The sequence below is a fragment of the Mesoplodon densirostris genome, chromosome 6, assembly GCF_025265405.1.
Source record: "Mesoplodon densirostris isolate mMesDen1 chromosome 6, mMesDen1 primary haplotype, whole genome shotgun sequence".
In the NCBI taxonomy this organism is placed as follows: domain Eukaryota; kingdom Metazoa; phylum Chordata; class Mammalia; order Artiodactyla; family Ziphiidae; genus Mesoplodon; species Mesoplodon densirostris.
The window spans coordinates 2,752,006-2,775,563 of record NC_082666.1 but is presented as its reverse complement, the minus strand read 5'-3'; the positions used below and the strand labels follow the sequence as shown (position 1 = coordinate 2,775,563).

The 23,558-nt window shown below is 58.4% G+C and overlaps 1 protein-coding gene and 1 non-coding gene across 2 annotated transcripts; one reads left to right on the top strand and one right to left on the bottom strand.

Moving 5' to 3' along the window:
• Positions 1-677: 677 nt before the first annotated feature.
• On the top strand, positions 678-803 carry LOC132492836 (U6atac minor spliceosomal RNA). The gene has a single exon (XR_009532892.1). It is a non-coding gene; the product is annotated as a U6atac minor spliceosomal RNA (small nuclear RNA).
• A 4,408-nt stretch (positions 804-5,211) lies between these two features.
• WDR5 (WD repeat domain 5) lies at positions 5,212-23,330 on the bottom strand. Its single transcript, XM_060100894.1, has 15 exons — positions 23,240-23,330; positions 22,506-22,559; positions 20,548-20,723; positions 19,764-19,872; positions 19,482-19,555; positions 18,742-18,831; positions 18,448-18,537; positions 18,231-18,314; positions 14,553-14,608; positions 10,300-10,346; positions 8,091-8,166; positions 7,434-7,467; positions 7,096-7,170; positions 6,558-6,645; positions 5,212-5,599 (listed from the first exon to the last, which is right to left on the bottom strand). The coding sequence occupies exons 3-15, from the start codon at positions 20,626-20,628 to the stop codon at positions 5,499-5,501; spliced, it is 1,005 nt and encodes a 334-aa protein (XP_059956877.1). The 5' UTR covers positions 20,629-20,723; positions 22,506-22,559; positions 23,240-23,330; the 3' UTR covers positions 5,212-5,498.
• Between the last annotated feature and the right edge of the window lie 228 nt (positions 23,331-23,558).

Sequence of the window (23,558 nt, the reverse complement as noted above, 5' to 3'; positions counted from 1 at the left end):
AGGCCGCATGGCCCCACCGTCTACACTGCGGGGACGGCCAGCACCCGAAGCATCGGATTTAAATCTCAAAGCTCTAGGGAAAGGACGGACGGGAAAGGCAGAAGCCGGCTCCGCGCAGACTCTGTCCAACCCCGGGGTTCGAACCGTCGGCTCAAATATGGCGTGGAGCGGGCAAAGAGCATGCGCGGAAGACGAGTGGCGTAGGCTGGGAGCATGCGCAGACCGCGCCCCGGCTCCCGCCGCACCCACAGTTCCAAGCGCAGGGCCGCGTCCGGATGTCCGTGGAGCGACTCTTCCTTCCTCGTCCTCTGATTCGCTACCAACCACTTCCATTTCCGCAGAAAGTTCCGAGCCATTTCCGCGAGGCGTGTCGCTGTAGGAAGTGCGCGCCAACCCTGTTTTGTTTCCGGGGGAATCTATTTTCCTGAGGGACGCTCGGAGTTCCGGGTATTCCTCTCAGCCTCTGATTGGCTGGTTTTACGAATATATTAGAACACGGAAAAGAAGTTTTTTCATCGCGCTAAAATAATATAGAGACTTAGAAAGGACTTATTTGCGGCTCTCCGTTGGACGCGACCGCTTTCACCAGCGTGTCTGAGGCGCGAACCCGAAGTCGCCGTAAGCGAAAGGCGGTACGCCCCTGGGCCCTCAAATAGGGAGCGCGCAGAAAAAGAAGCGTGTTGTATGAAAGGAGAGAAGGTTAGCACTCCCCTTGACAAGGATGGAAGAGGCCTTCGGGCCTGACAACACGCATACGGTTAAGGCATTGCCACCTACTTCGTGGCATCTAACCACTGTTTTTCGCTGTGCGGACACAAGGGCGTGTGGTGCGCGGGGGTGCATCGCTACACGATGTGTGCTGCACGCTCCACATTGACACGTGGGCGTGACGCTCGCGGGCGTAGAGGCGGGGTGTGCGACAGAGGGGTCGGTGATACACGGTTGTGTGGTACATGTGTGTGCCGCGTGGACAAACACTTATGCGACTCTACTTTCTCAGCTCTTTGAGATGCTTGGCCTTTTTTTTTTTTTTACATCTTGATTGGAGTATAATTGCTTTTCAATGGTGTGTTAGTTTCTGCTGTATAACAAAGTGAATCAGCTATACGTATACATATATCCCCATATCTCCTCCCTCCCTATCCCACCCCTCCAGCTGCTCACAAAGCACTGAGCTGATCTCCCTGTGCTATGTGGCTGCTTCCCACTAGCTATCTATTTTACATTTGGTCGTGTATAGATGTCAGTGCCACTCTCTCACTTCGTCCCAGCTTACCCTTCCCCCTCCCCGTGTCCTCAAGTCCATTCTCTACGTCTGTGTCTTTATTCCTGTCCTGTCCCTAGGTTCTTCAGAACCTTTTTTTAAAAATTCAATATATATATGTTAGCATATGGTATTTGTTTTTCTCTTTCTGACTCACTTTACTCTGTATGACAGACTCTAGGTCCATCCACCTCACTACAAATAACTCAATTTCATTTTTTTTTATAGCTGAGTAATATTCTATTGTATATATGTGCCACATCTTCTTTATCCATTCATCTATGGATGGACACTTAGGTTGCTTCCATGTCCTGGCTATTGTAAATAGAGCTGCAATGAACATTGTGGTACATGACTCTTTTTGAATTATGGTTTTCTCAGGGTATATGCCCAGTAGTGGGATTGCTGGGTCGTAAGGTCTATTTTTCGTTTTTTAAGGAACCTCCATACTGTTCTCCATAGTGGCTGTATCAATTTACATTCCCACCAACAGTGCAAGAGGGTTCCCTTTTCTCCACACCTTCTCCAGTATTTATTGTTTGTAGATTTTTTGATGATGGCCATTCTGACCAGTGTGAGGTGATACCTCATTGTATTTTTAATTTGCATTTCTCTAATGATTAGTGATGTTGAGCATCCTTTCAAGTGTTTGTTGGCCATCTGTATGTCTTCTTTGGAGAAATGTCTATTTAGGTCTTCTGCCCGTTTTTGGATTGGCTTGTTTGTTTTTTTGATATTGAGCTGCATGAGCTGCTTGTAAATTTTGGAGATTAATCCTTTGTCAGTTGCTTCATTTGCAAATATTTTCTCCCATTCTGAGGGTTTTCTTTTCATCTTGTTTATGGTTTCCTTTGCTGTGCAAAAGCTTTGAAGTTTCATTAGGTCCCATTTGTTTATTTTTATTTCCATTTCTCTAGGAAGTGGATCAAAAAGGATATTGCTGTGATTTATGTCATGGAGTGTTCTGCCTGTGTTTTCCTCTGAGAGTTTTATAGTGTCTGGCCTTACATTTAGGTCTTTAATGAGATGCTTGGTATTTCTCATAGTACAAAGTGGATCACAGCTTTCTTGTATGGGTATCATTGCACCTGGGGCTGGTGTGCCTTCACCTCCTCGTCCCCAGCCACAGGGTGGGGGGCAGGGCCGGGGAGCGGACATCAGGACACCCAGGTGGCTTCCACTTCCTGTCAGTGTGTCTCAGCGTGGGAGCAGGAATGGGGTGGGGGAGGTTAGGCAGGTGACCTGGTGGTCAGACCAGGTCCCGCAGGTGGCCGACGTCTGAGGCCTTGGTGGCTTCAAAGTTTCCATGTGCGTCTCTTCAGCATCACAGACATTCGGGGGACAAATAGTAATTGAGCAGCCATCCTCCGTGGGACACTGATCCAGGTGGGAGAGGACCCCAGCCCCAGGAGCTCACATCCTGGACCATTCCAGAGCCTTAGTGGACAAATCCAAAGCAGACGACCTCTGTGGGGGGAGCAGCAAGCACGAGTGGTCAGGGAAGGCGAGGCCAAAGATGCCCTGAACCAGGTTCCCCCTTTATGTCCGGAGCACAAGCTGCTGTGAGTTTCAAATGCAGGGCTCATTTAAGGACCCAGTTAAAATGATGGTCAAAGTAAACAGAAGCAACCTGACCAACGATTTAAACAGAGAGGGGTGGCGGTCAGTCCACTCCGGCTCTCAGGAAACGGGGAGACGGGAAGGTGGTCGGCAGCCCCTCGGAGGTGCAGGCAGCAAACCCAGACCTGGACACCTAGGGGACGAGTGACCCATTCTCCACAGAGATGCCGAGGGAGAAACGGGGGAACCTGGAGGTTCAAGAAGGAAACACAGGCGGGGGCTTTGCTGGGGCCCGGTTCACACCAAGCTTGTGTACATGTGCGCGGGTGTATACGTACATATGTGTACATGTACCTGTGTGTACATACGTAGGCACATACACTTTAAGATATTAAGATGACTAGGGAAACCTGGACACTAGATTAAAGAATTCATATTTTAAGTGTGAAAACGGTACTGGGGTAATGCTTTTGGAGAATTGTCTTTTAGAGATACCATGAATTCACTGCTTAAATTATAAAACATTGGGGATTTATACTAAAATAACCAGGGAGGGATGCCTGAAACAAGATGTTACAAGTTTTTGAAATCGGATGATAGAACACAGGGATTTTCTCCACTTTTATGTACGTTCGAAATGTTCCACAACGAAGTTTTTGTTTTTAATATAATAGAAGATACTCCCCAAAATGTTAGTGGTAAGAGGCATCTGGGTGATTTATTATCTTTGCCTTTTTTTTTCCTACTGTTATAATTAGCACAAATATATAATCGTCATAGTAAGAAAATGGCATTTTTTAAAGACCAAGAACCTTCCGCTAGCGCACGTGGCACACTGCAGAGCCTGCGCAGCAAGAAGCACCGCCTCGGGGCCCGCCTCCCACTCCGGAAGCCGCTACACGGAAAGAAAGGTAAACAGTTCTCGCGGGGACACAGTTACAAGACAGGAAATTCTTTATTTTCAAAAAGAGAATGTATTTTTACATAAATCTACAACAGAGAATTCAAATGTAGAAAAAATAAACTATATTCAAGGACACGGCACTCTGCACGCACGCCCCTCCCCCTGGGGCAAGTCCGACACCGGAACCAACAAAACCCAAAGAACCTCAAGGCCTCGGAAATCCCGAAGCCAGGCCTCCGCCACCGACGCGGGGCCTCAGCGTCCCCCGTGCGGACGCTGCCGACACGGGGGTCCTTTCACCAGAGCAACTCGCTCCTACGACAGCCAGCGTCCGCGCGGCTTCTTCCCACGTGGTGGGGGGGGGGGGGATGGCGGGAGGCTCGTTTCCAGACGCGGGTGCGACTGTCCTCTCTGGGCCACAGCGGCCGCTGGGGGGTGGGCTAGCGCTCCCCCATCTTCAGGGACCCCCGGAGCCCAAGGACTGGCCCCGCCGCCCGGCATCAGGCAGGGGACGCGCCTCCCAGCAAAGGTCTCGGGGCCGCAAGCGGGATTGGAACCCCAGGGTGGCCTGGCTGCAGGGAGGGGTCCCTGTGGACGACAGCGGCACTGCGACAACACTGCCCTGCAGTCCGGTGCGCCCCACACCCCACCCCCGCCGGCAGGAAGAAGCCCCTGACCCAGCAAGCGGAGCCACTGGGTGGGCGAGGAGGGCGGATGACACCCAGCTCCCCGCGAGGGGCCGGCTCCCAAGCCCGTGGGTCCCGCGGTTGGCGGCGGGGGCGGGCACCAGCCTGTGCGCCCCAGACCCGGGCCGCCCACACCCCCGCCCTCGCGTCTGCCACGGTCCACAGGACGACATCGCAGGGTCCCCGGCAGCATCCCAACTAGGCCCCCCATCTACATGCCATTAGCCCGCGGGGCCGGCTGACTCGCCCTCTGCGGCCCCGGACCCCGCGTGGACAAGGGAAGAGTGGGCACATCACTCGGGGGACCTGTCTCGTGAGAAAAATCCTTTCAACCTCCTGCCAACTGTGAGACTTTTCCTCCAAGAGCCACATGGAGGAAAGCTTTGCGTGAGAACTCGGCTGCCACACGCACACACGACCCTCCCTGCATTACAGCCCGAGGCGCTGCCTGTAGTGTGACCACCTGTGGGACAAACGGAAGCCCTGAGTGTGGTCGCCACGCCAACAGCACAGGGGCAACAACCCCAAAACACAGAAGGCTTTTACCCGGTCTTCAGTGCACACCGCTCTGCGCTTCCCAGAAAGACTCAAGACACGTGGCTACTGCTACAGGCGGGACAGTGTCTCCAGAGCATCTGCTGAGCACTGACAGGGGCAACCCCCGAGTTCGGGCGGGCCAGGCTGGCGGCCAGAAGCCGTGGCAGCAACACAGCCATGGTCACAGCGCTGGCACTGGGTCATAAAATCGCATAAACAGTACAGAACAGTTACTGGAAGAACACACAACTCGTGGTAAATTGAACTTCACCTTTTTGTAATAAAAAATTAAAAATTTCTGTTGACTCTCTTTGAACACAAAACAGACTAGGAACTCTTCCCCAACGGTGAGAGAGGAATTAGCGAGAAACTTCACCAGCAACTTCTAGAACCCTCCAGTGGGAGACACGCCCCAGCCAAGTCGTCTTCAGAGGCGGCTCAGGCCCAGGCCCCTCCGGTCCCTGGGCCTGGACCACGGGAGCCCCTCCGAGAGCTGCACTCTCGCCAACCCCGGTGGGCTTCCCGACAGTCCCTCCGCACGGCGGGCCTAGCAGTCACTCTTCCAGAGCTTGATCGTCTTGTCGTTCTCCAGGGCGGCCGAAGCGATGATGTTCTCGGTCGGGTGACAGGCCGTCGAGATGACAACATCTGGAAACGGACGGCGACAACCAGTTCATTCCTTGGACCCGGCCCCTCCCCACAGGGCCCCGCCCGTGGTGCACTGAGAGCCCAGGGCCCGAGCAGGAAGACAGCGGGGCACCCAGCCCAGAACCCGGCCCGGAGGCTGGGGCGCCACACGGGCCGGGGGCACGGCTGGGGGGCCGCTGTCGGTCTCACGGTGTCAACACTGCACCCTCTGCACCTGGACCAGAGCCCGGGGCTGCCCCCCTCCACAGCGCTGGGCCACAGGACGCCCCGAGGGGCCAACTCTGCGGGTCCACCAGGGCGGGGACGGCAGATCCCGCGAGCTGCCACTTGGGGTCCGTCAGGTTAATGTGTTTGTAGCTTTTAAATAAAATGAACCCCAGAATTTTCCCTCTGGCCTGAGTGGCTTCAAATGAGCCTCTGAGCGTCCTGCCCGCACAGCAGAGGAGCAGAAGTAACAGGCCAACGATGGAGGCCGAAGGCCGGTGCCGGCCTCCAGGGTCAGGCCCTGCTCCCAGGCGGAGCTGCCTTCTTAGGGAAGAGGGTGTCACTCTGATCTGATTCTCAAAGGGCTCAACACCACTCTCCACTGAGCACGGGGGAAGAGCCCCGGAGGAGCCGGAGCAGCCAGGGGGACGGCGGGTGTCCCGGCTCCCCGCCCCACTTCCACGCCTCACCTCCACGCGGGACAGGCCACAGCGCCCGCGTGGGCTGTGGGGCCGGGCAGCCCGGCCGATAGGAAGAAGAGGTTAAAGGCTGTGGCCTTGGGATGTGGCCTCAGCCTGCGGGAGCCAGGACCAGACCACCCCCCCGAAAGCAGCCCCAAAACGGGCAGCGTCCCCCAGTCACCCGCAGGCGAGGAGAGGAGGCGGAGCAGGCAGCCCAAGGTGCCCACACGCGCTGGGTCGGGTTTCCCGGGGCACCAGGCGCAGGAGGGCGGCGGCACACATGCCGAGCTCACCTGTGTGGCCCTGAAGCTTCTGTACAATCTCCTTGGTCTGCAGGTTCCAGATGTAGACCAGGTTGTCCTCTGAGCCCGACACAATCCACTGGTCGCAGACGAGGGGGGAGAACGCGGGGTCAGGGCGCACACGTGGATGGACAGTGCCCTGCACCCCCCGGCACACCCGCCCCCATACGGGCCCAGAGCCCCCGCCCTCCCCCCATCGCCATGTTGGACGTTTGCCGTCACTCGCGGCTCGGCTGCTCGTCCCCGGCAGCTCCTCAGTCTGAGCCTGAGGGTTGGGCGAGGGCCACCCACGAGGGACCAGAACCCACCGGGGACTGACTCCCAGGAGGCCTCAGTGTGACAACGGAGCCTGTGGGCCCCCAGCAGCCGGGACAGAACACCCCAAAACAAGTGAGAGTCACCACCACTTTGTGTGGCGTGACTTCGTTTTGGTTAAAAAACAGGAAATTCCTATTTGTTTTGTGGGTGAGAGCACAAGGCCCGTCTCACGAAGGGGGCGGAGCAGCTCCTGAGCTGGGAGACGACTTACCTTCCCTCCAGTGACAGAGAAATTAGCAAATATGCAGTACTTCTCATTCTTGTGGCCCGTGTACGTCTTCAGGCACTGAAACGGCCAGGGGACGTCTGCTCAGTCACGACCGCCCTGCATGCATCCCAGGTGCTGCCCCCGTCCAGGCATCTTACAGCCGACTGGACGGCTCTGAAGAGCACCGTGACCCCCACCGCACAACCCGCCCAGGTCAGGCTTTAACCTGAGTCGTCAGGCAACGTGCACCAAACCATAGCGACAGAGTTGCTTTCTGGGCCCCTCTGGCCACAGCCCAGGACCCTGCACGACCCCTCCGCGAGCCCACGCCCGCCGCTCACCTTGCCTTTGCTGTAGTCCCAGAGCTTCAGTGTGCTGCAGGGCAGAGGGGGCGGGTCAGTGCGCTCCCCCGCGGCCGCCCCACCCCCTCCGGGTGCAGGTGCCCCGCACGGCGTCCAGGGACCGTGAGGACACCCGAGCAGAGTGTGGGACCTCCAGGCATTTGTGGGTCAAAGACACTTTTCTAAAGGAAGCTACTCAGTGTCCCTAAGCCGGTAAGGGGTCCTCGCTGCCGCCAGAAAGGGACAGGAGAAGCCCCGGCTAGGGCAGTCCTTCCTCCTCCCGTGGGGGCCGACCCTGCAAGCCCACCTGAGGGCAGCCCGCGGGGCACAGGAGGCAGAGCGCCAACCACCTCCCAGGAGGGCGCCCGGCGGCCGGGGACATCTGCCCGGAAGCTTGTCGGGGGAGAAGCAGGGTGCCCGGGCAGACCGGGGAGCACCTCGAGGCCACCGTGCCCGCCACCGCCTCAGACAGGACGGGCCACGGTGACCACGGAGCCAACAACCTGAGATCCAGCCCCCGCACAGGTGGGCCCTCGCAGCGTGGCACCCAAGTCCGGAGCCCAGCCCCAGCGGGATGAATCGCCTTCCACGCTGGCATCTGGCCCTGGGGGGCGGCGGCCTGGCCGCACACACCGCGCCGGGGACGGAAGCACTTACTTGTCCAAGGTCGCGGCCAGGATGTACTTGCCGTTCGGAGAAAACTTCACAAACGACACGGGAGGGTTGTCATCGTCTGCACGGAGCACAGAGACGGCTGCCAGCGGGGCACTGGCTCTGCCGCGAAGGGGGGCTCCCTCACCGCCACCCGGAGAGGCCACCACCACCTGTGCCGACACCGCCCCTCGCGGGCGTCCCCCAGGGCCAGCCACCTCCCTCACCCGCTGCTCGTGCCAGTGTGAGAGCCAGTTCTCCCAGTGACCCCGTGACACTAGGACTTCAGGAGCGAAGGCCCTGCGGCCAGTCGGCCTCGGGATCGCCTTCCTCACAGGAGGGAGCTTGCAAACACCCAGCTAAACCAAGAAACCATCCCCCTGAGAACACAGGGGCTCGGGCGGGCGCTCTCCGGTTGCATGGTTATAGTGGAAGGCGCGTAATTTCTCCCTGGAAAGCACCCTGGTGACGTCACAGCGCACCCTTGCTCCCGACACTTGGGGTCAGAGCGCACGCCCTGGGGTGGCCCTGGGAAGGCGGGTCAGAGGCCCTGCCACCCTCTCGGCTGCTGGCACGGGAGCACGCACCCAGGAGGCGCTGGGGCTCCGTGACGGTCCCACGCCTCCTCGGGAGGCGTGTGTCCCAGCCTGAGCGAGGAGAGCCCTGGGCGCGCGCCCTGGTGGGGGGCCGGCGTGGCCACGTGTCCCGAGCACCAGGCGGGGAGCGGCACGCGCGTCACCACCCCAGGAGGCCCAGGCCTGCCCCCCGCGCACCGGCGGCCTCTGCTCCCTCCGGCTGGTCCCAGCCACTGAAAACGCCCACGAGAGGCCGGCAAGGGCCACCCGGCCGCGGGGCCACACGGAAGGCCGCACCCCCCCAGCTCGGACGACGGGAGGCAGTGCCCAGAGGTCTAATCAGGCTCCGACAGTGAAGCACCGCGGGGCTGGCCCGTCAACGCCCGAGGTTCTAACGCCCTAGACCCGAGGTTAGAAACGGGACGGGACTCCGCTCCCCACCACCCCTCCCGGCCCGGCCCCAGACCGCTCGCTGCTGCCGGCTGTCAACCTCTCTGGCCTCGGCTTCCCGCCCAGCTGTGGGGCGGCTGCAGGGACTGCCCGCGCTCGGCCGCCTGGGCACGAGGACACTTCCTGCCGGGCGGAGGTGGCCGCCCAGGCCTCGTGGGGGAAGACAGCGCGACAGACACGGGGAGATGCCGCGGTCGGGGGGAAGGACGCGCGTCAGAAGGGTGGCCCCCTCGCAGAGCAAGAAAACCACAGAGGCCACTATGTCCCTCCCCAGTTCTCCTGCTGAAGCCCTAGCCCGGCACCTCGGAGACAGCGCCCTGGAGGTGGGCTAAGTTAAAATAAGGTGGGGGGCGGGGGAGCGCCCAAGCCAGTCTGACTGGCATCCCTGTCAGAGCAGGAGGTGGGGACGGATCTGTGCTATTGAAGCCGTGCAGCCGCAGTGTCCTGTCACGGTGGCCCCGGTGCACTCTCACAGCCACGCTTGTTCCCAGGACAGCCGGGGACAGGAGGCTCAGGTAAGCGCCCCGCCCCGGCGGCCCTGCCTGCTCAACTCAACACTGCAAAGACCTTCCCCCCAGTCAGTGACCAGATCCCTCCAGGGCTCCATCTCTCCCATCACCTTCCCAGGCCCGACGCCATCCTCTGGCCACACGCCCAGCAGCACCAGCTGCCGCCCAGACCGCGCTGTCCCTCCACTCCCTGCCGCCCTCCCCTCCTCCCCAAGGCACAGCCCAGCCCCATGTGCAGAGACCTCGGGGCCCCTTGCCCACTTCCCCCCCCACCTCTGCACCCCCAGCAGACAGGGCTCACGGAGAGCAGGGGCTCGACCCCATCTGCTCAAGGAATGACCCAAGCGGAGGGTCCCCAGGCTGGGGAGGCAGACAAGAAGACAAGGGTCTGCTGAGCACGGGGGGAGTCCGAGGGTCTCGCGGGTCCTTCAGAGGACACCGCTGGGCAGCGCCACGCAAGGCCAGAAGGCAGAGCCAATCAGGAAGGAGCGGATGGGAGATGGAACCGGTCAGGAGAGAAGGAGCCCTCCCAGAGGGAGCAGGTCCAGCGGGGAGAAAGGGAGGCTTCCGGAGAACCACAGACGGAGGGTAGGAAGCATGGGAGAAGCTGCCACAGCCGACGCGCGGCAGACTGTCCCTGGGGACACGGCCCCCCTGCAGGCAGGCAGCGGCAGTACTCACCGATCAGTGTCTTCAGGCACTGGCCCGAGGCGGTGTCCCAGATCCGGCTGCAAAGCAACGGGCACAGCAGGTGACTACAGGCGGCTCTCAATGCAGACGTTTCAGGACCAATCCACAGGCAGTCCTATCTCGTTTTTCCAGTCATCGTTCACAACCACTCCCTTGAGTCCTGGGGACCAGAATGGGCGCGGCACGTGCAGAGTGCACGCGTGTGCTCCTGCCGGAGAGCGTGCTCGGGACGGCCCAGAAGGGAACGCCAGGCCCTCCCTGTACACCCGCGGCCGCGAGGCCAACAGCCCGACCTGCGTCCCTGCAGGGCTCTCCACGCGCAAACACGCCAAGCACACGGCCCCTGGGGCAGAGTGTTTTTTATAAAAACGGGATATCGGAGGCACTTTTCTGGACGTCCTCTATTCAGGAGCAAGAGAACCCACTCAAAGAGCCACCATTCCCCAACGGGATGCGCCAGGCATCCCGTCGCTGCAATCTCAGTGTTTCTGTGATTTCTGCCAACACAACGCCCTGTTTTGGGAACCGTGGCAGTGTATTCACGCGGACACTTCTGGAGCACAGATGCCCAGCGATGGGGGCGGGCGTTGGGTCGAGGGCACACGGGTTTTACAGGTAACGGGAACGCAGGGGTTATCACCCAAGCGTTCACTGTCCCACCTGCGGCCCTTCGGAGCCAATCCCGCCCTGGGGGACGCAGTAACGGTGTCTCGGGTTTTAACACCCAGAAACAGCACTCCCCCACTCACTGTTTGTTTTCTTAATTCTACTGGCAGAGAACTCAGTTTATGCTTCTCTAAGAATTTTAAATTCATTTTATCTAGTTGGAGGGGTTCTCAATCGAACCACTTACAACGTATCAGCCCAGGAGACGGGTGTTCCCCACCGCCAGGATAAGGACGTGCCTGGTCCCGTCCCTCCCTCTTTGCTTTGTGTCCCTCTAGTTACATTTCACCATTTCCTGCATACAGGCCTTGCTCTCTTGTTAATCACATTCTAAGTACCCCAGTGCTTTTGTGACTCTTACAGGGGGAACTTGTTCTCATCCACTAACTGGCAGCTCCCAGGATAGCGAAAAACTGTCAATTGCAAACAGTGACCTCACCAAATGCTTGTCCGTTTTGTAACTAGCAGGCTTGGTGGCTCAGAGCCTGGGTTCCAGAGCCCGAGGTGTGCTCCGGACCCTGGCTCTGTCGCTGACCAGCTGGGGGATGGCGGGCAGGGGCTTATCCCTGCCTCAGCTTCCCAACCGAGGATCGGGGATGGCGACCATCCAGTACCCGAGTCACAGGACGGTTATGAGGCTTAAATGAGTCCCTATTTGTAAAAGTACTAACACGTGACTTTTAAGTTTTAAAAAACATCCAGGGCTTCCCTGGTGGCGCAGTGGTTGAGAGTCCGCCTGCCGATGCAGGGGACACGGGTTCGTGCCCTGGTCCGGGAAGATCCCACATGTCACGGAGCGGCTGGGCCCGTGAGCCACGGCCGCTGAGCCTGCGCATACGGAACCTGTGCTCCGCAACGGGAGAGGTCTCGGCAGTGAGAGGCCCGCTACCGCAAAAAAAAAAAAAACAAAAAAACATACAAATGTACCTACCACCTACAAAGAGATAAGTCTCTATCCAGTTTTCACACAATGACTTTATCTTCTTATCACGTTAGCTAGAAATTCCAAATAGCACCAAATGCTAAAGGAGATGGGCATGACTTCTGCCCGATTTCAGCAGAAATGGATTTAGCACGTTACCACTTACTATAAATATGATTATTAAGTTTCTGTTAAACAGTCTGTGATACTGGCGTATTTTGCTAGAGTTTTTATTAGGAATGGCTGCTGGATTTTATCAGGTGCCTACCTGACTTATACCAGTAAGAAAATTATATGGATCTTTGCCTCCAATTTCTTGGTATAGTTATTAGATTTTCAATTTCCTATTGGTTGGTACATTACTACAATCGTCTCATGACTCAAAAACCCCACTTGGTCACGAAATACTATTTTTCCACACACTGTGGACTCAGTCTGTAACATTGTCCTGGGGGTTGTGTGGCCTCAAGATTTACTAGTGAGGTGTCCTCCGTGGCTGTCATTTTTGGACTAGCAAGCAAGCTGGGGAGTTAGGTCATGCTGGACCCAGAAATGAACCAGGGGGCTCCCCATCCTGTCCTGTGGTCCAGTTCCAACAGCCTTAGAAGTTTCTGTTATTTAACTCAATTCCAGTGTAAAATCATAGGACCCATATAATTTTCAGACCTTTAATCACTTTTTCCAATCTCTGCCATGGTGACTCCCTTCCTCAATTTAGGACGTATGAATTAATCCCCGTCTAAACATCCTGCTCAGAGGTGGGCCAGGCATCCTCCTGCTCATCCCTCATCCCCCCGAAACTGCTCTTTTCCACCCCCTTTTTATTTTTTATTTTTTGGCCACGCCTCGCGCCTTGGTTATCAGCTTCCCAACCAGGGATTGAACCCGGGCCACGGCAGTGGAAGCGCGGAGTCCTAACCACTGGACCGCCAGGGAATTCCCCATCCCCTCTAATTTAGTCTTGCACTTTTCTGCTCTTTTTCCTTACTTAGGTTTATAAAGGCTGACCACTTCATTGGCCTTATTAAGAATACAGCTTATGTAAATTCTCCTGTCATTTTCCCCTTTCTCCACCTTTTAACTTTACAACTTTCCTCTCCTCTTACTTTTTTTGGCATGCTTTTCTTTCCCCTGATTTCTTTAGAAAGCTTTTTTTTTTTTTTCTTTTTGCGGTATGCGGGCCTCTCCCGTTGCGGAGCACAGGCTCCGGATGCGCAGGCCCAGCGGCCATGGCTCACGGGCCCAGCCGCTCCGCGGCATATGGGATCCTCCCAGATCGGGGCATGAACCCGTATCCCCTGCATCGTATCCCCTGCATCGGCAGGCGGACTCTCAACCACTGCGCCACCAGGGAGGCCCTTTAGAAAGCTTTTAGAGGCGGTCCACAAGGAATTCTAAGAATGTGCCACACGCTTAGGAAAACTAGCACTTCTGTTTACAGGACACACTTTACTCCTCTCAGGTAGCAAATACACAGCCTGTGGCATCGTGCAGCCCTGCTGAGTCCCAAGCCCCCTGCTGTCAAAGTCAAAGCGGCATGTTGAACTCATTCACCAACGTTTCAGCTCGCTGTATTTCCAGTTTCTCCAAGGCAGCTTTGGGCTGCCATGGGGCCTGGTGCCTGAGCTTTCTCAGCCTTCCCGTCAACTCTACCCGGTGGTTCATTTCCGTCACCGTCTCCCTGGCTGATACTCTTGTCTCTGCTTCCCATCTGCCCAACCCCACTTGCCCACCCTTCTTTTCCGAGCCTTGACTCATCACTTCGTCTTAGGTGTGTTTCTTGAAAACAACAAGAGTCAGAAGGGCTTTTAAACCAAACCTGACAGCCTTTCTTGAGGGTGTTCAGCCAGCCCCACCACGGTGGCACCCAGCAAGTACCCTGAGCTCCGTTTCTTCCACGGTATTTTTACACGTTATCACTTATGTTACTCGAGTTTCTCTATTTTATTTTCACTAAATGTAGACAAATTTCTAGCCACACTGTCTTTCTCCCGCGTAGCTGGGAAGTCCTTCTCGGGCCATCGGTCTGGCCGGTGGCTGCTGCCGCCCCATCCCCTCCCCAGGGTCCCCTCCCCGGTAACCAGGTGAGCTGTGACACGCAACCTTCCAAGCCCAGATACCTAATGCTTTATACCCACGTGTGCCCGTTAAATTTAAAACGTTTATTTCCGCATCTTCCCTCGTGTCTCTTAAAGAATCCAGAAGGCACTTACACTAGCAGCGCCAAGGCCACGAGCGTGATCCGCTTAGACTGTATGTTCTGCAGGAGACGGTGCCCCCTCCACCCTTCCTCCTCACCCTCCGTGACGGGACCTGTTTTCATCCACCTGTTCAGGACCCTGACGGCCCCGACGGGACACTCTCGGACGTTCACGTCAGCACACCTTTCTTCCACCTCCCCACCAGCGCCACGAGCTTGGGAGGCGCACCCTTCGGGGTCCACGGGGAGCCACGTCCGGGACGGCAGTGCCTCCCCGCGTCTCTGGCTGGGGCTTCGCTGCTGACAGGAGCCCGCTCTCCCGGCCACGCTCACCGCCACCCCGCCTGCCCAAGCCCCTCGAGGCAGAGGCTTCCGCTGGACGCCCAGAGGCACAACGGTGCAAGGGGAGGCCGTTAAACGCTTGCTGACTCAACGAAGTAAAGCTCTTTCACTTACCAGAGACCATCGTAGCTACTTGAAACTATCAAGGATCCATCACGATTAAAATGAACCTGAGGATGAAGGAGCGGGAGGGGGGAAAAGAAACTTACTTTCAGAGCATCAACACAGACTGCGCCTCACCTGGACGGCCTTCCGTTCACCGGCCCCCGACAAAGGGACACACACCCTGCTGCATTCTGAGCGAGCTTTAAGTTCTGACTTCCCAAGGATTCTAACGTAGACCACAAGCAATGTGGATAAAACGGTCATTTTTACCTGGTGTCTCAAGTAACCGTCAGTCTGTTTCACGACGGAAGACTGAACCACAGAAAGCAAACCAACCCTGAAACACGTCTTGAGTATTTAAATCACTTACTACAAGACGCACCACTGAAGAGTAACAGACTCGACCGACCCAGACCTGCTGGCTCCGTGGAGAGGCCCCACTGCCCAGAGCGTGTCTGTGGACCCACATGGCCGTGGGGGCAGGAGGACCAGGGCTTCCCCGACTTCCATCGAACAAGGCAGAAGAGTCAGGAGAAGGATGCCCACTTATTCAGAAACTCCGGAGCTTTCCCACCCGCATAACCCTGCCAGCTGAGCACCCCCAGAACCACAAGACGGCCAGGTTACTGCTCCGAGGGCCCGGACACCAACCCCTGGGACACTCGAGCTCTGCAGACGGGGCAGGAACAAGATCCAGGCTGCTCCAAACTCTGTGCCTGGGAAGAGGTGCGATGTCCAGATCAGGTGCCGGGCCCAGAAGCCGACCTGTGATATGTCCACACCAGTTATTTTATCTGAATGCCTAACTGCCCACCACAGAGACAGGCGAGATACACCTTCTGATAAAGAAATGGCAACGTGAGCGGTCCCTTCCTCCTAAGTGGTTTGCCATTGGGTTTGTCCTCTTTCTTTTTTCCAGCTGAATCTCAGTGTATACAGAAGGAGTCGCAACGTCCGAAGTGACAGTTCATCATAAATTCCCGTCGTTTTCATTCGAGTCCTGGGCAGGAAAAGCCTTTTTACGGCACCCCCGCCCCCCGCTGGAATGCCCTCTTTCCTGCTACGTGTGATGCCTGTCCCATGGGGGGTCGCGCCCCAGGTCACCCTCTCGGGGACGGGGCTGGGGCCGCCCGCCTGCCGCCACAGTTCAGACCAGCGTCTGGTCCTCACACCACTGACACCCGGTTCACACGCTCCTTTGCTATGGGCTGTCCTGTGTAGCAGCTCCCCCGCCCTTGACTCACAAGATGCCAGTAGCATCTGGTTGTTGACAACGTAAACGTCTCCAGACGGTGCCAGGTGTCCCCAGGGGACAAACCCACGTGTAGCAGAAGCACCTGGAGGGCTGGTCAAAGCCCAGCGCTGGGCCCCGAGAATCTACATGTCTTGCACAGTCCCAACAGACGCTGGTCTGGGGACCACGCTTGGAGAACCACTGTCCAGACTGTCGAGGGGCCCGTGATGGAGCCACGTGTGCCATCTAAACTTCTTAGCCACTGCAGCAGGGACGTTAACAGGTGACACAAACCTGACAGGTTTCTACTTAACCCAATATACCTGAAATGCTACTTCAACACGTAACCGGCGCTAAAGTTATAAACGAGACACTGTACGTTCTTTCCCTTGCACTGGACCTTCAGAAGCTGGAAGCTTACATACTGCCCACTCCTGCATGTCTCAGCCTGCGGTGCTACCTGTGTGGCTGGCAGCCTCCGCGTGGCTGGCGTGGCCCGTGAAGAGCCGCTGTCACTGTCCTCGTCCTACGCCCCCGGCGGTGCTCACGGCGCCCCCCGCAACCTGAGCCACGTGCTCGTCAACCTCCCAAAGCCGTATTCCCTAAAACTCACAGCAGCGGATCTCATCACACTCATCCCTCTGAACCTGCAAACTATGATCTGATCGAAGCCCCTTCGCTGGGTGATGACGAGCTGACATGGGGCCCCGAAGCCTGCCCCACCAGGGCCACGCTCTGCTCTGTTCCAGCCACGTCCAGACAGCACCGCCGGCACACGCCGGCAGACCAGCGCGCGGGTGTGAGGGGCAAGATGGCCAGGAAGTCAGTGCCACCCAGAAGGAAGCGGGGGGCGAGACAGACCCCAGTGGGGACGCCAAGTCTCGACTCAGACGGACAGCCGCTGAGCTCTCTGGAGGTGACACCTGCAGGCGCACCGAGGAGGGAGAGAGTGGGCAAGTGAGGCAAATGCAGAGGCCAGCAGCTGCGGAGAGGGGGCAGGATGGATGAAGGGCACAGCAGGGACTTCAGGAAAGCACTGACACGGGGGAGTGCAGGCAGGGGGACAGCAGCTGGACTCAAGGGGGCGGAAGACCGCAGGAAACCCACACACCCTGAGGGCTCTGATCCAGGACTGGCCTCACAAAGGCTGACCACTCGCAGACCCGGTGCTCCCCCAACACCTGCCTGCAAACGCTGTGGCACAAGCGTGCAAGGCTGTTCAACAGACGTGCACTGCACTTCTCTCCATAAAGTGCAAGTCACAAGCCAGCATCCACGGGGGGATGACAGAGAGTGTCAAGCACCTGCAGGCACAGAGCCGGAAGGTGCCTGAGACCTTTCCGCAGTGCACAAGCTGGAACAGGATGCCGCTGTCCTGTAGCACCACCGCCATCCAACGAGAGGGGGTGGGCTGGGAAACACGCACTTAAAAAACCAAAACACCCAGACGGTAGCTGCCAGCTGCGCACAGTTGCCTCTGAGGATGGGAGCTCAGGAGACTCTGATTTGCTACGCGCTACGTTGCCTCTTGCCTTTTTTAAAATAAGCACACGTCACTTTTGTAAGAAGCAAAGACTTTAAAAATCCTACCATCGTTTGTGATCAGAGCCCCATCCCTGACCACTGCAACACAGACAGAACTCTTTCAACTCACGGCCCTCACTCCGACTGTCTCCTGGTTACTTCACACGTGCCCATTTGCGGCCTGTCTGGAAGCCAGCTCGGCTCAGACCGGGCGCCCAGCGTGGAGGACAGAGGGGCGACGGCACAGGCTCAGGAGGGCCTGGAGCCCAGACGGCAGGGGCGCCTTCCCCGCAGCCGCAGGCACCGGCCGTGACACAGGGCCAGCACTGCGCCAGGCAGCTTCGACCAGCACACGTTACGTGTCCCCCAAGGGGTCAGGGCTCTGCCCACGGCCTCCGCTGGACAAAGGCCTTCCAAGGCTGAAGCCACTTAAAGTCACTCACCTCCACAATTCTAGAACCTGAGGAGGACCATCTGCTCGGTAACAGCGAACAAGCTGTTTATATGTGACCCCTTCCACTTTTCAAAAGGCAAACTTGGCTAAGGAACCACTTCGGGCTCTTTGCTGACAAAGAAATACTTTGGCCGTTTGTAAATGGAGCCATTTATGACACGCATGTAGTTTAACCCCTGCCTGTTCATCCTGCGCACTGGTGGCAGCCTTGGACCGTGCGTGCAGCATGCTCGCGGGGTCCCACCTTCCCACCGCCTCACCCATGACTGGGCCACCCGGACCCCAGGGCCCTCTGCCCACCCACCCAAAGGTGGCTCCACGCAACACCCACGCTGCCCCCGCCTGTTCTGTAAGCCTCCGTGCAGGGACGCCTCCCCGCCCCGCCTCCCACGGGCACGGGACCCTGAGCCCAGTCTCCGCTCATGGCCCTGCTGTCGGGCGAGCGACGCGAACTGGCTGGGCGGGGGGGACTCACAGCTGAGACGGGGTCCGAGTGCGCGGGCAAGGTCTTGAGGCACTTCCCCGTCTTCACGTCCCATATCCTCACGCTTTCGTCAAACTGGAGACAGAGGGGCAGGTGGCAGTGGTTCTCCGGGGGGACGGAGGTGACAGACTCGCTGTCCCCCGAGCCCCCAGAGCAGCCCAGGACGGCCCCCCGCTCACCCCCGCCCCTGGGGAGGCCCCAAACTCACAGAGCCCGAGACGATGAGGTTGGACTGGGGGTTGAAGTTACAGCAAAAGACGTAATTGCTGTGTCCCTTCAGGGTTTTCAGACACTTTCCCTGAGAGGAAGTATTGTGAGACTAAGTCATTCCCAGTGGTTATTTCTTCAAATATCGGCCGTCAGGCTAAACCCATCAGCACCTGACCCGCCACAGCTGTAAAGCCCCTCTGACGACAAGCACGGCTGCTCCCCAGACGCAGTCCCACCCCAAGCCCCTTCCCCAAACGCACACGCTTCCCAAGGAGGGGCCCGTGCGACTTACCGAGCTCACGTCCCATATCTTCAGGGTTTTGTCATCTGAGGCAGAAACAAGGAGGTTAGAATCTGAGGACCAGGCCACATCAGATATTCCCTGGGGGAGGAAACACACAGTCACTATCTCAGCAAAATGGGATTAGCCAGCAAGTGTCAAATCCTCAACGTCCAACTGAACATAACTAAGCAAGTCACTCCCTCTAGTTCGTGCTGACCATATAGACTGAACCCGCAGGCCGGGCCCAGAAGCCTGTACTCCGTGGCTCTGCCAGGCCTCACAGTTGGGCAGAAACTCATCTGGGGAGGTCAAAACGATCTGCTTGAAAAACAAGAGGCGGGCTTCCCTGGTGGTGCAGTGGCTGAGAATCCGCCTGCCAATGCAGGCGACACGGGCTCGAGCCCTGGTCCGGGAAGATCCCACATGCCGCGGAGCAGCTGAGCCTGCGCGCCACAACTACTGAAGCCCGAGTGCCTAGAGTCCGGGCTCCGCAACAAGAGAAGCCACTGCAATAAGCCTGCGCACCGCAACGAAGAGCAGCTCCCGCTTGCCGCAACTAGAGAAAGCCCCTTCACAGCAGTGAAAACCCAATGCAGCCAAAAATTAATTAACTAATTTTAAAAAAAACCAAGAGGCAAGTAACTATCCCAAAAAATGGGGGCAGGGAGGTCCAATCTTAACCTGATAAGCCCGGGAGATGGGCCCCAACCCACGTCCAGCAGCAACTTCGGCCCAGGGTTGAGACCTACCAGCTTGTGACCCGAGATGGTTTTCTCAAATTTCCCGTCGTATGCTCCCCAAATCTTAATGAGTTTATCTGCAGCTGAAAGAATGGAATGAAAAGCAACCGAGGTCTCCAGTCATCCAGGGGCCAAAATCTGGGCTGCCCACAACACAGGCCTCCCCTAGGGAGCCGCGGTCCTCGGCACCCACCCCCCAGGCCTCCCCCCTGGCCCGGGCCCGTCCCTTCAGAGTCACAACCGGCATGGGCACGTCGAGGGGACAGGCAGGGAAGCCCCAGGGGCACTTACACGAACTCGCCAGCCACTCCCCGTTCGGGCTGAACTTCACAGAGGACACGGCTTTCGTGTGCCCGGCCAGGGTGAACTTCAGAGCGTAGTTCGGTTTCACAGGTGTGGGCTGTTAAAGAGAGGACACGTCAGCGAAAAGTAACCACCACTGTCCAAACCCACAGATCGCCGGCGTGGAGCTGGCGCCCAGGCCGAATGTCACGCTCACACCTACCCTGTGACGGCGCTTCCCAGAGCCCTCGTCCACCGGGGTGCACCTGCCTAAACCCGGGCTCCGCATGCCCCTCACAAGCCCTGCCTCTCCTGAAGCCCCGTCACCCAGGCCGCCCTCCAGGCAGTCCCGGCAGTGCAGCTGGAACCTCCGGCAGCCCCAGCCCTGCTTCGGCAGCCCATCCACCCGAGGTCAGGCTCCCCAACGCACACCTGAAGGCCTGTGCCCTTGGTGAGAGGCCCACCTGCGGTCTACAGGAGGGGTCTGCACACCGCCCTCCGCAGGAAACTGTGCGGGCCAGGGGCGAGGTGCTGAACAAGAGGCGTTTCCCGGGTCCCACACAGACTCTTACGATCAAGACCAAGGATGTGTACTGCTGGTGAAGCCCCCTCCCCAGGTGACAGGTTGGGAATCCCCGACACGGCCCACAATCAGCACTGGACTGGCTGGGAATGTAGTTTGGAGTAAAAACTGGCAATATTTAAGTGTGTGTGTGGAGGGAACAGAGTTCCGGGCTTGAAATATTTCCGAGGGTCTCCCAGCCTTCGTGCCCAGGAGCCCTCAGGGACGTGCCTTGCTCTGCGTGGCCGATGACGACGGGGTGGGCTGTGCTCGGGCGGCCTCAGCCTCGGGCTTCTTCTCCTCGGTTGCCATGGCTCTGCAGCCCACCAGGCAGGGCGACGCGGGTAGAGCGTTCACAGCTCCGAGTGGAGGACGCACAGTGGCAAGGGCTGTCTGCTAATCCAAACCTACAGTGGGGGACCGAGGCCAATAAACCACACTTCAAAAATTAATTTCCAGGAAAAAGAGTTTTAAAAATCTGACCACCTCACTGAGCTCTGCAGCAGGTGCCGTTCCAAACTAAGAGTCCTCTGCACGTAACTCCTCGCTAGTCCTTTGCAGGTACTGTGCTGCTCTCGTCCCTTCTGTGATCAGAGTCCAAGACCCACCTTCAGGGGTGCTTCCTATTTTGTTACCCGCATGTCTGAAATGCAGCACAGTCCAGGCAGACAAAACGTAATTCTCTTCAAGGAGCCCTTGATACATTTTTTTAAAAAAAAACAAATCAAAGACTTCTTGTCAGGAAACAAACACGCCAAATTACAGGAGACCGAGCTACAGGGTGCAGAAGTTTGGGAACTCATCCAAATCCTTAAATGCATCCCAAGTGATGCAAAAGCGCTAACAGCCACGTTTGAACACGCAAGAGCAGGCCCCAGTGGTCCACACCTCCCGGGACTCCAAGGTCGCCGGGTGTAGGCTGCAGACACGAGGCTGCTTCCAAAACGCTAACAGCTGGGAGGCTCTCCGTCCCTGGTGAAGCAACGACAAGACGCAGCCGGAAAGCACAGACGGGAGCCGAGTCGCCAGGTGACTCTGAAACAAGGGACGGCGCCTTTCCAGAGAAGCCAAGGCAGCCGGCAAGCATCACCGGCCAGCCACCCCCCGGAAGCTGGGCACCACCGTTAACCCAACGCGGTCACACCTGGTAAATTCTAGCTCGGCGCTTAAAACTGGAAGCTTGCACGGGCTCCTTGTCGCACCAAGGCCGAACAGAAGCCATCAAAAAGAGCACATCCTAAAGTCTTCATCCAAGAGCAGGGGAGCGAAATCACAATGCAACACAGCTGTGCAGACAACCCCATGAGGCCACAGCTGGTTACCTGCAGCGAGGATCCCGGCCCAGGACTGGACCCGGCAGCACTCAAAGCCCAAGCAGTAGCGGGGGGGAGGGGAGGGGCAGGTCAAGAAAGCTGCCGGTGGGGCAAAGTGCTAGCACAAAGCTGGTGCTCAGGAAACGCTGCCTACCTGGTGATTATCTTTAGCGCAGGCAGGCCGTGCCAATTAACCCAAGTGCTGCCCTCCCCTGGGGGGGCTGGACAAGTGGGGGGAAAGGAGCCAAGGACGAGAGCTGGATGGTCTGTTTCACAGAACCTAGCATCTGAGAAAGGCAGACCACAACTAGGGCTGAGAGGAGGGAAGCCCGGGGCCCGTCCAACCTAAACACCAGTGGGAACTGAAGAGGCTCCATCTGGCGTGGAAAGGGCAGCCCAGAGGCCTGAGCAGCTCCTTCTAGAGTAAAAATCAAGACCCACCAGGAGGTGTGGTGTGACTCCCGCAAACGGTGGTCTTACAGAAAAGGTGCCCAACCCCTCCCAGCTCAACCCCTACCCAACACTTCGGCCAGCAAAACATCAACACAAAAAACATCAACACAAAAATTCAGCAAACTTTTAGAAATACAACTTCTCGACTCAACGTTCGGAGCCGCCTCCCGATCACTTGCCACCTACTCCCTCTCGGCACCTAGGTGAGCCACACCACCCAAGGCTAAGCTTCCGAACTTCTTCGGAGAGCTTCTGAGAGACGCTCTCCCGGGCTGCCGGTAAAATGCAAATTACTAGGCTCCACCCCAGAGACTGGGCCCCTGGGTGTGGGAAGACGGGCGGTAACGAGGCCCACTGAGAGCGAGGGAACCCGGCTCTCCGTACCCCACCTGGGTTCTCAGACACGCGGGCGTTCTGGCTTACCTCTCCGCCTCCTACGGGGCCCGGCCAACCTCAGAGGCAGTGTCGACAGCGGACCTGGGCGGGTAGAAACAGGGTGAGGAGGCTACCGGGGAGCATCTTCCACATCCCCCAAAATGGCTCTCGCAGGCCAGACTGGAAGGGTTCTGAGACTCCACAGCAAGAGCGTGGTGGTCTCTCCCTTCATGCCGGCAGCCCCGCACCCCTTGGGCCCCGGGCTCGCGCGGGGGGAGATGCGGCCTGGCTGCCCCCGGCTGGGGGGTGAGCAGCAGGTTAGGGTGAGGGCGCCTCTGCAGCAGAGACGAGCAGACAGCGCGCCACATCCAAGCTCGGCGGCTCAGGGGTCTTTCTCTGGAGGCAAAGGGGGGACGCACGGCGGCTGCAGGAGGAAGTCGCAGTCCCGGGGCCGGGGGCTTGTCACCTGACCGCTGGGGGCGGGAGAAGCCGGGGGTCCCCGGGACTCGGCGGTCCGTGCGGGTCCGTTTGGGGCTGGTTCGGGTCAGGGGAGGGGGCCGCCGGGGCCCGGTCGCTCGGTGGGGAGGAGGGGCTTAGAGCGGGCGCCCGGAGGCGAGGCAGCGGGCGCGGGGCTTCTGCTCCGGGAGGCCCGGCGGGGCTGAACCGGCGCCGGGCCGGGCCCGCCGGAACACGTGCGGCGGCGGGGGGCGCGGGGGGAGCCAGCGTCGGCCCCGGTCCCGCGCCCCCGGGGCGTGCCTGCCGGCCGGGCGGTCCCCACTTACCTGCCGGGCGGCTGGGGGACGGGGGCGGGCGCTCAAGGCTTCGCGTCGTCCGCCGCCTGGGCGGGAGCCGGGCCGAGCTCAACTAGGCGGTGCGGGGGGAACAACAGTGCGCATGCGCGCGCGGGGGGCGGGGCAAACGCACAAAGCCGGCCTCTCGGAAGGCAGCTACGGGGAGCGGAGAGGAGCAGAACGCTTCGGCCTGGCTCAACGCCTTAAAGGGACAGTGTGCTGCCCGTGCCTCCGGCTTACGGGCGTTAACCCCAAAGGTGGCCGGTTCCAGCCCTTCTCCTGCACTTTCTGAAAACTGAAGTAGGAAGAC

Coding starts and splice junctions, on each gene's coding strand:
- WDR5 (XM_060100894.1), bottom strand. CDS start 20,628: ATGGCAACCGAGGAGAAGAAGCCCGAGGCTGAGGCCGCCCGAGCACAG. Junction 19,556..19,763: donor GGAGTGGCTGGCGAGTTCGT/GTAAGTGCCCCT, acceptor CCATTCTTTCAG/CTGCAGATAAACTCATTAAG. Junction 18,315..18,447: donor ACCTCATCGTCTCGGGCTCT/GTGAGTTTGGGG, acceptor CTCTGTCTCCAG/TTTGACGAAAGCGTGAGGAT.